Below are 15487 nucleotides of genomic sequence, written 5' to 3'. Positions count from 1 at the left end.
TATTTACTATTAACTTCTGTCAATTTTCCTTTTCCAGTTAACCGACTACCATAATGTTTATCTTCGGTTATATAGTCTTGTACCAATGCGCTTCTGGTTATGACTAACACTCTAACTTTTCTACATTCTACATCCCCTACAATACTTGCACAAGACTTCAAAATCAATACATTGCCCTTCTGAAATTGTGGTTACCACACCATTCAGTGAAGCATGTCCACGTTTTTACGATGACCCATCTGAAGAAACTCTGATTAGTTTTTTTCCTGACCAATGTGTTTCTCTTTAACTTTATTTTTAACTTTTATTGCTGCTGCCTTTGTGGGTTGCTCTGCCGATAAGATATAAGCATTTTGAATAATGTTGTTGATTTTGTTGAGCGCATTGTTGTTGATACAAAAAGTGTTTGCAATTTGTGCAAAGTCCACAGAAAACAATTACAATTATAAGGTTGATATCAAAATAGTTTCTGCCTTGTATTGGTAAAATTTTTTAACAAAAAGTGTTTTTTACATTAGCAGATGTACAATTGCAATAATGAAATTTACATTTGGTACATTTAAAATTCAACTTGTGACAAAATCTATATTGTTTATCTTTGTCATCTGTCCAGAATAAAACAATACAAGTGTTACATTCTGGACAATTGCCAATAACGGGTGATGCGGAAGTTATCGGACAAAATAAAAACGTCAATAAACTATTTATAAATAAAAAAACAAACTAGTATTATATTTTTTTTAAATAAAGCATTTATCTTTTAATAAAAATATATTACTTTTTATATAAAAAAACACCACCATCTGCATAAAACTGTATATTATTTTTTATATAAAAAAACACCACCATCTGTATAAAACGAACACTTTCTGGGCATGTCTTTTTGTTGTTTGTGTGTTATCCAGAATTTCCAGGCATGTTGTCCCCTGCAAAACAAAATCATTTTTCGTCATCGATGACAAGAAGCGATTTTGTGTTATAGAGTTGGTTAACTAGTTTCCTGCTTCTTTTCTTTGCCTTTATTTGTTGTTCTATAGTATATTTTGGAGTCTTTTCACGTTTTCTATATTTAATATTCATTTTTTTAAACTGACGACCAATTGTCGATTGATTTACACCGAATTTAATACCTATTTTTCTCTGACTGACCCCTTTTCGATTGTTGACAAGTCTCGTTAATTTCGGCTTTCTTTTCTCTAGTCAAGGATGTCGGACGACCAGAGTGCTTTCTATCAGAAAACGATTGAACAGTTTCCAGTCTTTTTAGGTTATCATATATTGTACTTCGAGCAAATCCTTCCTTTTCAAAATGGTTTACGATTTTTTTTTTTTTTATATTTGGTTTATTTACAAAAAACATTTTTAGTCGCTTTCGAAAAGCTTCTCGTTCAGCTGCATTTAACCTCATTTTAAATAATTGTGTTTCAAATAATAAGGTTTATATTTTATAAAACGTTTATGCCTACGCAACAAACCACAAAAACTAATTATTATGCTCAAATAATGAAATTAGGATTTGTCTGATAACTTCCGCATCACTCGTTATTATCAATAGCTTTTCTTAAAATAGAGAAGTTTATCATGTTACAGTTTTCTGCATTACTATTATTATCAACTTTTTCTAAAGAAACTTTGCTAACACTAATTGAAACATTTTCGATTTCTAGGGTAGGTGTTTTGTTCTACTGGTTGCCACGAAATGTTCTTTTTCTGCTTAAACTTATTCTTTTTTTGCTTCCCATTATATAATATTATAATATTCTAAAAATATAAAACTGGTAAATTATACTAAACAATATAAATAACACAAAGCTTTCCGAACACAACAAATTATCACAAGCAACTTCTCCACACTGTTTTATTCTATATTTTTCTCAAACCATGCTGGCCTATTAAACTAATGCGTAACTAACCAAATCTGACACAAAAACTAATGCTAAGGCCGAGAGAGAGGGTAATCATAAACCTAAATTTGTGTTGTTAGGGGCCGTTGCTTTGATCAAGTTGTCTGATAAGGTCTAAATAAAGTAGAATACCTCTAAAAATACTCAAGATATGTTAAAATAGATTCCAGAAACGATTACAGCTGCGTTGAATTTTGAAATCTCAAAAACCAAGTTTTAATAAAAATTTAAATTTTTTTAGTTCTGAACCACCTTAAACTATTTGGATATTATCAAAAAATAAAAATTAAAGAAACATCCGGAACTCCGGAAATTCTTGGAAAAAGATAATCACTGGTATTTAATAAACATGAAAAAAATGGTTGTGAATTCAGTGGCGTTAAAATTTCTTGCTAAACTGTCGGTTATTTTCTTTCTGCTGAGTGTCGTCTGTTCTCTTCTCCCCAATGCAAATTATTAGGAGGTTGTCCATAAATTACGTCACAAAATTTTTGACCTTTTGTGACCTCTTTTTTTTCCCCTCCCTTGTCACAACATTATAACACTTTAGTAACAAGTCCTGTATGAGTCAATACAAAACCATTAACCCCTCCCCCTTCTTAGAGCGTGACATAATTTATTGACGACCCTCAAAAAGTAATTATAAGAGCTTCCCGCCTATTCTGTTTATAATCTAAATAAAAACTCCCCGACCTCTTACAAAAATATATAAATATTGCAACAAGGGGTGTATACCACTGTTGCAAAGCTTATAAAATTTTATACCAGCTCGACATTTTAAATTATAAGATTATAAAAAAGATTTTTACCTGTACATAAACTTTTTGATGCATTGATAGTAGACAATGAACAATTGAATATATTCTCCCAAACATATTTTAGCTCCGGATCAGGATCATCATATGGGTTTAAATTTAAATAATAATTTTCAAACCCTTGTATTCTGTCATAGGCAATATCTAAACTCAAAGTTCCATTTAGGGTGGCTTCTTTGCCCTGAGTTATCTCAACATAGTTGGTACATCCGTAAATACAAATTACAGCCAAATTATTTTTCAAATTGTGTTCTTGTATCAATGAAAATATTGCGGACGTATCTTGTTTGTTAGTAAACAAAATAAGTCCAATAGAACGTCTCTTCTCTTTATTTTCATAATTAACTCCAAATAGATTCTGAAAAACACTTTCATAAACTGATTTAGTAGAATAGTAAGGTAGGCCAATCTAAAAAGTGAAGCTGAACATGGAAAATGTGGAAGAAAAAATTTACTATGCTAATTATACTTGAACAACTTTTTTATTATTCATCAAATAATAAAAGAAACCCCCTGGAAAATATTTTCACACCTCAATCCTTTTCAAAAAAAAAAAAAAATCGGCAGAATTATTTTTAAAGTTCAATTCTTAAATAATAAATTTTTTAATAATAAAAAATATATATTATTGCAAGCTAGAATTTGTAAAATTATACAGCAAGCTAGAATTTTTTAATTTACAAATTTTTAAGCAAAAAAATTTTTTTTATAGGGCAACTGTGAGTTTTATTCAGAACTTGAACATAAAGAAAATTTGTATATAGTAATTGTAACCGTCTACCTTAAAAAACATTTTTATTTTATTTGTTATCATTTTTCATTTCTATTTTTAAATAATTTAAAACGTTCTTAGTTAATTTCTAAATCCAACAGGTTTTTAGCTTTTTGAAAATCAATAACTTTTACAACTATCAATCTACCTTCAATTTAGGTATGTTGATAAGGGGATATCAATGTCAAGTTGAGATTATGGGTACACGATACAAAACTATTTAAATGTAAACAAAATGTTTAAATTGAAATTTAAAATCTGTCAGCGAACTTTACCTTTATAATGGGTGTGTGCAAAAATAATTGAACTTTATATCAATATCCATTTGGATTCAAATTAAGTATGCTTGAAATAATGTAAACTATATTGAATAGTTATTATATATTATTTATTATTATTATCATAAGTTATATAAGGTATAGTTATTATATATTATATAAGTTAAATGAGAATGCAATACTTCAATTGATATTTGAAAACACATGAATAAATCGGATTTAGATTTGAATAATATAATTGATATTATTCAACCCAATACTAATTTTTCTATGGAAACACTTCATAGTCTTATTAAACAAAAAACAGAGATCGCTCGGGGAATGTCAGTTTTATTAGAAACGAAAACTAAAAACCTGAAGTAATAAAAAAGTAGTTAGAGTACTTTCGACAAGAAAATATACGAAGAAAGTAAATTCAAATAGTTTTCGACTGTTTGATGACCATTTGACTAACAAGCGTTAAACCTTAAAGAGTATTTTCAGGAGAGAGGCTATTGCGCACTAAATTAGATATCGGTTAGGAGATAAAAAATTGAATAATTTTAGCTTTTAAGAAGTTATTTGAAAAAAAAAAGTATTTAATAAGATTCGCTTATCTATGTTTTATTTATATTCAAAAATTTAACGGTATTTCAGTTTTAATTGATCGAATGACCGGTAAATGAAAAAGTCGGTAATTTTACAAACTCAAGTGATCAAGTTTTGTCTAAGAAAAATAAAAAAATTCTAAAAAAAGAAAAAAAAATACGTCTCACCACACAGTATACATTTTTTCACCATGTGTCACATGTTTTGCTTTATCTTAAGTTTGCTGGCTATGGTTTTTGTAATAAAATTTTTGATTGGCTCAAGAACTTTCTTGACTGTAGAAACGTGACGTTTTTTAACAATTTCTTTTTTGAATAAATGTCTTGAATGTTGTAATTCAAAGATCATTCATAGGATCTCTACTGTTTTTGCTCCTCATAAATAATATCCAAGAATTAGTTAAGATAACTTGCAAACTTTTTTCCCGATGATAGCCAATCGGTTGCCAAAACAAAGCCAGTTATGGATATGGCATATGTTCAGGAGGATAAATGCATCAAAATCTTGATCAATCACATAAGATATGAATCTTATGTGATTGATCAAGATTTTGATGCATGGAATTTAGTATAACTAAATGCAAAGTTCTAAAATTTCAAGGTGGTTCCTCGGAATTCGACATCTCCATGACAATGTTAGACATATTAGAGAACATTGGGTATTTTAGTTAATAATAAACATGGTCAAAACAGATTAGTCAAGCTACTTTTAAAGCAAACTCTGTACATGGGATACTCAAAAGAACTTTTAAAAAATAAAATTTAAATCTTATTTTAATTTAAAATAGTATGTTCATGATATTAGAGTACAGTGCACCAGTTTGGAGCCCTTCCCTACAAAAGGACACTAAAAAGTTATAACCAGTTCAGCGTAGGGCTATCTATCTTGTTTCGCAATTGTGCAACTTAAACTACAAACCATGTCTGACAAATTTTGGTCTCAGCTTATTAGCTTAACGTAGATTAAAAGGTATCTAATTCAATTTTTTTAAATTTATAAAAATTAAACAAAGTCAATGGCCATCAAAAATGTAGATGAGTGAATTCAAATGGCCATCAAAAATGTAGATGAGTGCAAAGCATAAAATTGAACGAAAAGTTACCAAAACAGTCAAAGACATAACTTCTTTAAAAATCGATTAGTGCTAACATTGAATGCTTTGCTTACTTTGGTCGTTGCTCGTAATTTGTTCAACAAGGTTAAAAACATTTATGACAAATGAACTCTTTCTCTTTCGAGTCAGTCTACAATAGCAGGGTCATAAAAACCAGACACTTGGCTTATAGAATTCAGACACTCGGCTTATAGTAGTCAAACTTTTAATATAGAAAATTACTTTAACAATAACAACATAACAATAATAATAATAATAACAATTATAATAATAACAATAATAATAATAAGGAGAATTAGAAAACTGTAGCTCGACGTTTCGATAATCAAACATTCAAATGAATGTTCACATTTGAAAACATTACAAGTTTGAATGCCTATAATAAAAACGTATAAAATGTTATTAATATATAATAACTTATAGTTTTTTAATGAATTTTGAATAAAATCGTAAACAAACATGCAAATTAGATTAACATTTGTTGATAGAAAAATGGAAACAAGCATTGCACTAATTTTAAAAATTTATGTTTTCCTAAAACAGAAGCCAACGACACTGAGTCTAACTAACTATTTGAAATATCTTGTAAGGTTTTAGAGCATGTTCCTATGCACAATGACAGATCCAGAAACTTTTGGTTGATGTTGAAATAAATTTATATTTTATACTATATTTTCTTAAAAAAAAACAAAAAAAAGGTCCTCAATTTCTAAGATAATTTTATGGCTTTCAGATTCTCGAGGGGAGGAGGGGGTAGGCATACCCCCATCACCCCTGGATCCGTCACTGTCTATGCACCATATCTCAAATTTTAACGCTTAACCTGGACATTTATTCTAAAGTTTGCTGTCTAAGGAAACCAGTTTTTTTTTTTTTTTGCATAATTTCACTAAACCCAGGATTAGAATTCTTTCTTTTTTCGAGTGAGGGAGGGGGGAGAGTTAGCATTCTAAAAACCTAGAGTGTTTTTGTGTGAGGCTTTTATTAGTGGTCATCCATAAAGTACATCACACTAAATTCAACTTTAAATTAAAAGTATTTTCATTTTTCCTTTTGTGAAGAGATTCTCATTCAACATAAAGTGCTTTTGAATTTAATTACTTTAAATCTCTGAGTGAAAACCAATAATATCCTACTTCTATTTTAAACTTAAATAGTGTAACTTACTTTATGGATAAAGAACATCACAGTAAATTTACCTAAAAACTAAATCAAATCAACCGGTTAGGTTACTACAGTTACTCGACTATTAAATATACCTAATACGCTGAGACATTTACTTGCATAAGCTAGCCAAAGAAAAAATTTTATGTTGATAACACATAATAAGCTTTTAACTAAAAATTATTTTAACGAGAAATTTTGTTTCAAGAAATTTATAAAGAGGTTTATTGATGTTGTTAACACATAATAAGCTTTTAACTGAAAATTATTTTAACAAAAAATTCCGAATAGAGTTTGAAAAACACACCATTTTTATAACGATATCATGATTGAACATTTTCGATAAGTATGCAAGTTTTTTTTTGAAAATTATGGACAAGAGAATTTTAGTCTCATTCAAATAATCTTTAACTTGAAATTTGAAATTTTGAAAAATTTAAATAGTTGTGCAAATTTTAAATGCTCGCCCCCAATAATTATAAATTTAATTAAATGGAAACTCAAGCGACGATCCTAATAATGTGTCGTAGAAAGGATCATTCCTGAAAATCAAACATAAATCTAGGTACAGATATATCAGATTTAGAAAATAATGCAAATGAGAAAAAAAAATTGTATTTAAACCGTAAACATTTTTAATAATCAGTGTAGTTAAGGCAAGTTTAAAATATTATATCTGTATGATATTTTGTTGACTACGACATATTTCCGTTAAATGATCAGGTCCGTGAATTATGAAAATATGGAAAAAAAAAATGATAAATTTTGCGGTATCATAAAATATGTTTATAGCAAAAAAACCCAGACCGAAGATTCTTCTTTTTTACAAAAAATCTTATTAAAATCACAATCACTTGTCCAAATTTGAATGAGATTTTAAATAAATACGCTATTTAGGTAAAATGAACATAATTTAATAAAATGATCTGTTCTGATCGTTTATTAGCAAAAAATTTTTAATTATAAGCTCTTTCTTGGTCGGAATTCTAGTATTTTATGTGAAAATTGATAGAAATGTTGTATTTTAACAATTATATATAGTTAATATACGTCAGAGCCAATTAGAACTAGGATCAATAGTAAATTAAAGAATTTTTTCAAAAGATTTTCACTAAATGTTAACGCCAATGAGCGTATTTGATCTAAAGACTCCAAAATGGTGTACTGTAGATTCGCTATTACGGGTAGTAAAAAGGTTTTGAAAATTATATAAAAAAAGAAGTTTCTTTAAATATTAAAAAATTTCTAAAGCAAAAAAAAATGCCATTTAAAGCTCTTGTTTGGAAATAATACGCTGGTAAAACCATGCTAATTCCAAATAAAAGAAATCGAATAATTTGTAAATCGCCTTAACTACGCCGAGTAGTAAAATATTTTTTGTAAAGGTGCTTACATTTTGTTTCTTGAAAATAGTTTAAAACGCAAACACATTTTAATGCAGGCAGGAGCGACGGGGTTGTAAAGAAAAATGCAAATATTTTTCCAATTTGAGTTTTTTGCGTTAGTTCGAGTTCTTAGATCATTAATTTTAACATGATCAAAGACAAAGCACTTTATGGTAAGACTTCAGCTACTATTTTAAATACAATTTCTTTAAATTTTTAAAGAAATAAAAACATCTAGTTCTAAATTTGAATTTTGGAAAAATATCTAATTAAGAGAAACCCAAAAATTATCAAATAATTTGGGAAATGTTTCCGATATTGTACCTGTTTTTAGGATCATGTTTCCTTGATAGCACCAATAACATACTTTTTTAAATCTAATTCCCTAATAAATACCGACGTTTAAATTTTGGAATATTTTAACTTTTTTAGAACAGTTTATCCCCAAATTAAAAAATACAATTAAGTCTCATTGCTTCTACCAAGAGTTTTTTCTCTATTTTTGACGCTGTTCTTAGAGGGTACAATATCGGCAACCTTACCCAATTAAATAAAGAGAGGAAAACCCACCTCAGCTTCAAGACAAACATTAATAGAAGATAATTGATTTATAAACTGTGCTGCATCGAACTCTCCATCATAACGATATGAGCTGATCACAACAACATAGTTCCACTTGAGTTTCTGAAGCAAATCCAAAGCAACCTGCAACAAAGAAAATTTTATCAAAACTGTAAAAAATGGCATGAGCTAAAAAAAGCTGAACATTATGAAAACTTTAACAACAAAAATTTATCAACAAAATGTTATAATAATTGTAATACTTGGACTCTAAATTTGTCAGATGGGACAGTTCTAAGAATTGTTTCAAGTTTTCGATTATCAAAAAAAGAACAACTTGAACTGTAGCTGATTGCAACTGTATTAAACACGCTTGTTAATGTACTTGCTATAAATGAAGATTGTGCAGAGTATGGACCAATTAAAAAGGGGATTCTGTCCAAAAACGTCTTTAGAATTTTTTGTTGCAAATCCGGAGTATCATTTACGTCAAAAACTTCGTGGATAGCAAGTTTATAACCATGTAAAAAACTAGCATTATTTGCTCGGTTAACCTGTAAAATAATATTTGTATATATATAAATATATATAATATATATATATATATATGTATATATATATATATATATACATATATATATATATATATATATATATATATATATATATATATATATATATATATATATATATATATATATATATATATATATATATATATATATATATACATTATTCGAGGGTCTTGAGGGACCCCTAAAAATATTTTTTATTTAAAAAAATTTTAAACTAAGTGTTTTTGTATTAGATAGAACATATTTAGGGGGTGGGACCAGATTATTTTTAAAAGTGTTGCTTTTTGGGACACCCTTATATATATATATATATATATATATATATATATATATATATATATATATATATATATATATATATATATATATATATATATATATATATATATATATAAATATATATATAAATATATATATATATATATATATATATATTTATTTATTTATATATATATATAAATTATGTTAGTGTATTCTACAAACAGAGTGCTCAATGTTCTTAAAGAACGGCAATAAGAAGAGCAATAATAAATTAGTAAAAACACTTATCTAATTTTTGCTTCATTCAACACTGTGTTTCACTATCAGTAGGTTCATCAGGAAGAATCTTCCTGATGAACCTACTGATGGTGAAACACAGTGTTGAAGAAAGCAAAAATTAGATTTTACTAATTTTACTGTTTTTACTAATTTATATATATATATATATATATATATATATGCATATATATGCGTATATATACATTTATATATATATATATATATATATATATATATATATATATATATATATATATATATATATATATATATATATCCAGGGCCGCCCATAAGATTTTTTGATGTTTCAGGTATGACACTTTCACGAATTGTGCTAACTTTAAAATAAAGTATGTTCATTTCTATGCCAAATAAGTAGGGTATGCAAAAAATCGCGATAATGGAGACCTGGGAACAAAAATACCCTAAAAATTCCCCCCCCCCCCGCCGTGCCGGGATGTGAGGCCAGTTATGTAGTAAAAGTATAAACTTTGCTAATTTATAATAAGTTTAAATTCATTGATAGGTTTTCAATTTTATACATAAAAATTGTAAATTACAAAAGCTGTCAGCATGCAAACATTTCGACCCCCTTCCTCTCTTAAAAAAAATGAGGGGGTTATAAATTTTGCATGGTAATAACTTTTGTAATTTACAATATTTTCAAATGAAATTTAAAGCCTGTTGATGAATTTAAACTTAGTATAAAATAGAAAAGTTAAAAATTTTACTACATAACTGCCTCAACTTTGGCGAGTTGGGCTGAAATTTTTGAGTATTTTGTTCCCAAGCCCCATCATCACAATTTTTTGAAAAACTTTCTCATTTGGCACAGGCAATGCCTATAGATAAAAATATAGATATTGCCATATATAGATAAATAATGATGCCCATAGATATGCCTATATATAGATGCCTATAGATCAGGTATGACACTTTCACGTATAGTGCAAACTCCAAACTTAAGTATATTTATGCCTATAAGGCACGAATATACTTAAGTTTAAAGTTAGCACAATACGTAAAAGTGTCATATCTGAAGCATCAAAAAATCCTGTGGGCGGCCTTGTGTATATATATATATATATATATATAAATATATATATATATATATATATATATATATATATATATATATATATATATATATATATATATATTTATTTATATACCGCGGAAAACATGCCTCAATGATATCTAAGGAAAATGCAAAAAAAATATATTACAAGCATTAGAGTATTCCCAAAATGCGCTGCAAAATTAGTGTGTTTCTCCCAACAACTTGTTTTGATATAATTTTGTTTTGATTATTTGATAATATTAACCAATCTGTCATCGCTGTTTTTTTTTATAAATTACTCTTAGCAAATTTAACTGCCCCATTTCCGTTCATCCAATAGAATTATCTGTAAATAAACTTCCAACTTATGAAGAAGTTCTTAAGTATTGTTTTAATGAAAATTACAAACTATTCTTGCAATCAAGCAGCAAGCCAGTTAAGTTTTTTTATGTTTTAAATTGTGTCGCATAACAAAAATGTTTCATTGAACGTGCAGTGGTTGAAATAGCAAATCAAATAACAAACGCATTATGTACGAACTACTTTACATTAGGAGTTTTAATTGATCTGTCAAAGGCTTTTGATTTTGTAAACCATAACATACTAATAAAAAAGCTTGAATAATATGGAGTTAAAAATAATAGCGTACTTTGGTTCAAAAGCTACTTGACCAATAGAAAGCAATTTATCCAATATGAGCAAAAACAATTCCATATGCTGTAGTGTCCCCCACAGCTCTATTTTAGGACCCTTATTATTCTTAGTATATATAAATGATTTAAATTTAGCAACACACTTCTTAAATTGTATTCTTTTTGCAGATGACTCCAATCTTTTTTATTCCCACAGAGATATTAAAACACTTTTTCAAACAGCTACCAAAGGTTTGGGTAAGGTTAATGAATGGTTTATAAATAATAAACTGTCTCTAAATGTGGATAAAAGTTTATTTTATTTCATAAAGTGAATAAATTAGAAAATACTCCCATTAAACCAAATCTAATAACCAATAACGCGAACATTAAAAGAGAAACTTCCGTTAACTTTTTGGGCATAATATTAGATAAACATTTACGTTAGAGTGATCATATAAAAAGCATTGAGAAAAAAATATCAAAAAATATTGCTATGATATATAAGGCTAAACCATTTCTAAATAATAAATCTTTAAAAAGTTTATATTTTTCTTCCATTCATTGTTATTTGGTTTATTTTAATATTGCATGGGCGAGAACAAATCATGCAAAATTAAAAAAATTGTACACTAAACAAAAACATGCATAAAGAATATTATTTGGAGCTGATAAAATTGTACCATGCGAGCCTCTTCTGCGTGTAAATAGGCGCATTAAACGTTTATAAAATCAACTTACACCAAGTTTTAATGTTCACGCATAAAACAAAGATGGGACTGTCTCCTAAAATATTTCAGTACTATTTTAAAAAAGTAGTAAAATAACTGACAAAATTTTCAGATAATAACTACATTGTCCCTAAATATAGTTCAAAACAAATTACATATTAACATATCCGATTTTAAATGCTTCTTTTAAACTAAAATTCAATTTTATAAAATATGTCTCAGAATGTCTCAAATTTTTTTTCCATTGATTCAGTTATGGTGTTTCTTTTAATCTTAAAAGTTATTATTGAAATCAAATCTGAGTTCTTAAATATATATATTTTTTTAACTATGAATGAACTGTTTTGAATGAACTTATTTTACTTTTATACAAATTGGTTTTAAAATATACATAAATATTACGGCTTTTGTAAAACTCTTTTATTTTTAATTTTTCGTTCTTTATTTAAGTATTACTTTACAAATTGTTAAATACTTTACTCTCATATTTTTCAATAAATACTTTATATAATATACGTATATAGTGTGGCTCTTGTAAATACTATAATTAAATTATTTTTTGTTTTTCTTTTTTAGTTTTCTTTCGATTTTTCTTGTTTACTTGATTATTACTCTTAAAAAGAACATTGTTCTTGAAGTATTTCTTAAACTAATTACTATTTATTTTTCCTTTTTCCATTTATAAATTTCAATAAATAATTTGTAAAGTATAAATATATTATACAGTTATTGTAAATACGTACGATTGGGACTCGGTGATAAGACAAAGTAATTTCTTCTACTTGCCCCGCCAGTGTTTTGATTTAAAAACTTTTAAATTGTAAAAATTATTAAACGACAAAAATAAACAAACAAAAAAAAACAAGTTAAATCAGTGTTTGATAAAGCTTCAACACCCACAGTAACGATTTACAGAGTTGTCCAATTAATAAATGGATACCATGACAGTTATCATGGTATCCATTTATTTAAGAAAAAGGAAAGTTAAAAAAGAGAGTTGAAGATTCAAAAAAAAATCCTTATTATTGTGTGATGTCTTGGCGTGTAAGTGTAAAATAACATTAGACTGCAAATGTAAAATAGTCACTAAAATTTGCGAATGCGAGTGTTCTGTTTTAATTATCTGTAAGTGTAAAAAAGAAAAAAAAATTCCCATTATTAAACTAAAATTTTTGTACTTCCAAAGAATGCATGGTATTGGTAAACTTGAAAGTGTTGACGTAAAAGAGACAGAAAAAAATTACCAAGGCACGATAGGAATTTTGCTAAACTTAAAAGAACTCTACCCGCTAATTATCTATTTTCGTAACATTCATGCTCAAACAATTTAGATGAAACACTAAAACAAAAAGAGTTCGATAATGATACCTCGGTAGCCATTGAAGAAGTCATCTATGAAGAATAAGAACAATTTAAAATAAGTCATCATAGCAGATGCGCATTATAATGAAAAATACTGTTCTGACTAGCGATCGCTATGGATTATCAGATAGAGCAACGGCGGCTATTGCCTCAAGTGATTTGCAAGACTTTGGTATTGTAACCAATCACAGTTGTTATTGAAAAGTTGTAACCAATCACAGTTTTGTTATTGAAAAAGATAAAACTAGAAAAGCAAAAGTAGATAATTGTTCACAACTTCAAATGCAGAGCAAGGAAAAATATAAACCACTTAAAGGTCTACATTCTGATGGAAAGAGAACCATAAAAGAGGAACATTACTCAATTTTACAAGAACCAAGTTCCGTGTACGTTGGTCATGTTTCGCTAATTTCTGGGTCTGCTGAAAATATTGCCAGTAGCATTATTTCATTCTTGAATGAAGCTGGATTCTTTATTTCACGAACTGGACATAATCGGAAGCGATGGCACTGTTACTAATACGGGATGGAAATGCGGTGTTATTCTCACAATTGAAAAATAAGTAAAAAGACCACTGCGGTGGGGGATTTGCCTTTTACACTTCAACGAATTGCTATTCCGGCATTTATTTCAAATGTTAGAAAGAGAAACGGCAGGCCCAGAATCGTTTAGCGGTCCGATATACAGCTTAATAAGTGTGGAAATTACCGGAAGTAAAATTTGTCAATGTCGATTGTGAAATTCCAGAAATTGACCACAAAATTTTAAGCAAAGATCAGCAGTTTTTGTTGGATATAAGTTCTGCTATTAAATCAGGCAGTTGTTCTGAAGATTTAACCGTTCGCGAGCCTGAAACAATTTCACACTCAAGGTGGTGAACAACTTCAAATAGAGTTTTGACGATTGTATTTGAGCCTTGAAACCCCAACAGAGGAGCACAAAATCTTAGTTTCTTTTCTTTTAAAATCATATGTCCCTGGATAGTTTCATATAAAAAAAGTAAATACTTCACAAATGGAGCAGAGCATGTATTTGAAATGATAAAATCGTCAAGATTCCTGCCCAATGATTTGCTAAAAGTAATAGACCTAGTAATTGAGAGAAACGCCTTTTTTTTTGCACATTCTGAAAACTTGCTTTTAACAATGGTAGTAGACAATCTGGTTCATATTAGGAATTGGGTTTTAGAAGAATTATAAAACCAAGAAGCCTAGCTTTTCAAAGAAAGTTTATTAGGAGTTTTTAACCACCCAAAATTAACTTCCTTGCAACCGACTATACAGAGATGATTAACTGGAACACTACTACGCTTTTGCCGCCGCCTTTGCTGCGAAGAGTCTCTCTCTCTCTCTCTCTCTCTCTCTCTCTCTCTCTCTCTCTCTCTCTCTCTCTATATATATATATATATATATATATATATATATATATATATATATATATATATATATATATATATATATATATATATATATATATATATATATAAATTAGTAAAAATACTTATCTAATTTTTGATTACTTCAACACTGTGTTTCACTATCAGTAGGTTCATCAGGAAGAATCTCTCTCTCTCTCTCTCTCTCTCTCTCTCTCTCTCTCTCTCTCTCTCTCTATATATATATATATATATATATATATATATATATATATATATATATATATATATATATATATTTAATCTTTCAACCTTACTTGGAAACCATATATCAAATCTATGCGAAATTAGCAACTTTTAAGGTTGCATCTTTTTATCGTGCTCGACAAATTCTTACTCAGGGTTCTATTCTTTACCTCTATATATCTCAAATCCGTTCTGGTATGGAATACAGTTGCCATATCTGGGGCGGATCTTCTAATGATGGTCTTTTTCTTTTAGACATGGTGCAAACAGGTATTGTAAACATTGTTGGACCTACTCTTGCAGCCAACTTTCAACCATTATCGCATCATCGTAATGTTGTTTCTCTTTCTTTTTTCTACTAATACTCTAACGGGCACTGCTCTAA

The 15487-nt window shown here is 28.1% G+C and overlaps 1 protein-coding gene across 1 annotated transcript in view; it reads right to left on the bottom strand.

The window, feature by feature from the left end:
* The window catches only part of LOC136075140 (metabotropic glutamate receptor 3-like), a 55564-nt gene that overhangs the window by 15286 nt on the left and 24791 nt on the right, over positions 1-15487 (bottom strand). Inside the window, exons 4-6 of the mRNA XM_065787479.1 lie at positions 8845-9135; positions 8591-8725; positions 2714-3128 (exon numbers count right to left, since the gene is read on the bottom strand). Coding sequence (XP_065643551.1) covers positions 2714-3128; positions 8591-8725; positions 8845-9135 — 841 coding nt within the window. The remainder of the gene's footprint in view (positions 1-2713; positions 3129-8590; positions 8726-8844; positions 9136-15487) is intronic.

The sequence above is a fragment of the Hydra vulgaris genome, chromosome 01, assembly GCF_038396675.1.
Source record: "Hydra vulgaris chromosome 01, alternate assembly HydraT2T_AEP".
In the NCBI taxonomy this organism is placed as follows: domain Eukaryota; kingdom Metazoa; phylum Cnidaria; class Hydrozoa; order Anthoathecata; family Hydridae; genus Hydra; species Hydra vulgaris.
Note: the sequence above shows the minus strand (reverse complement) of the source record. Positions and strands in the feature narration are given on the sequence as shown.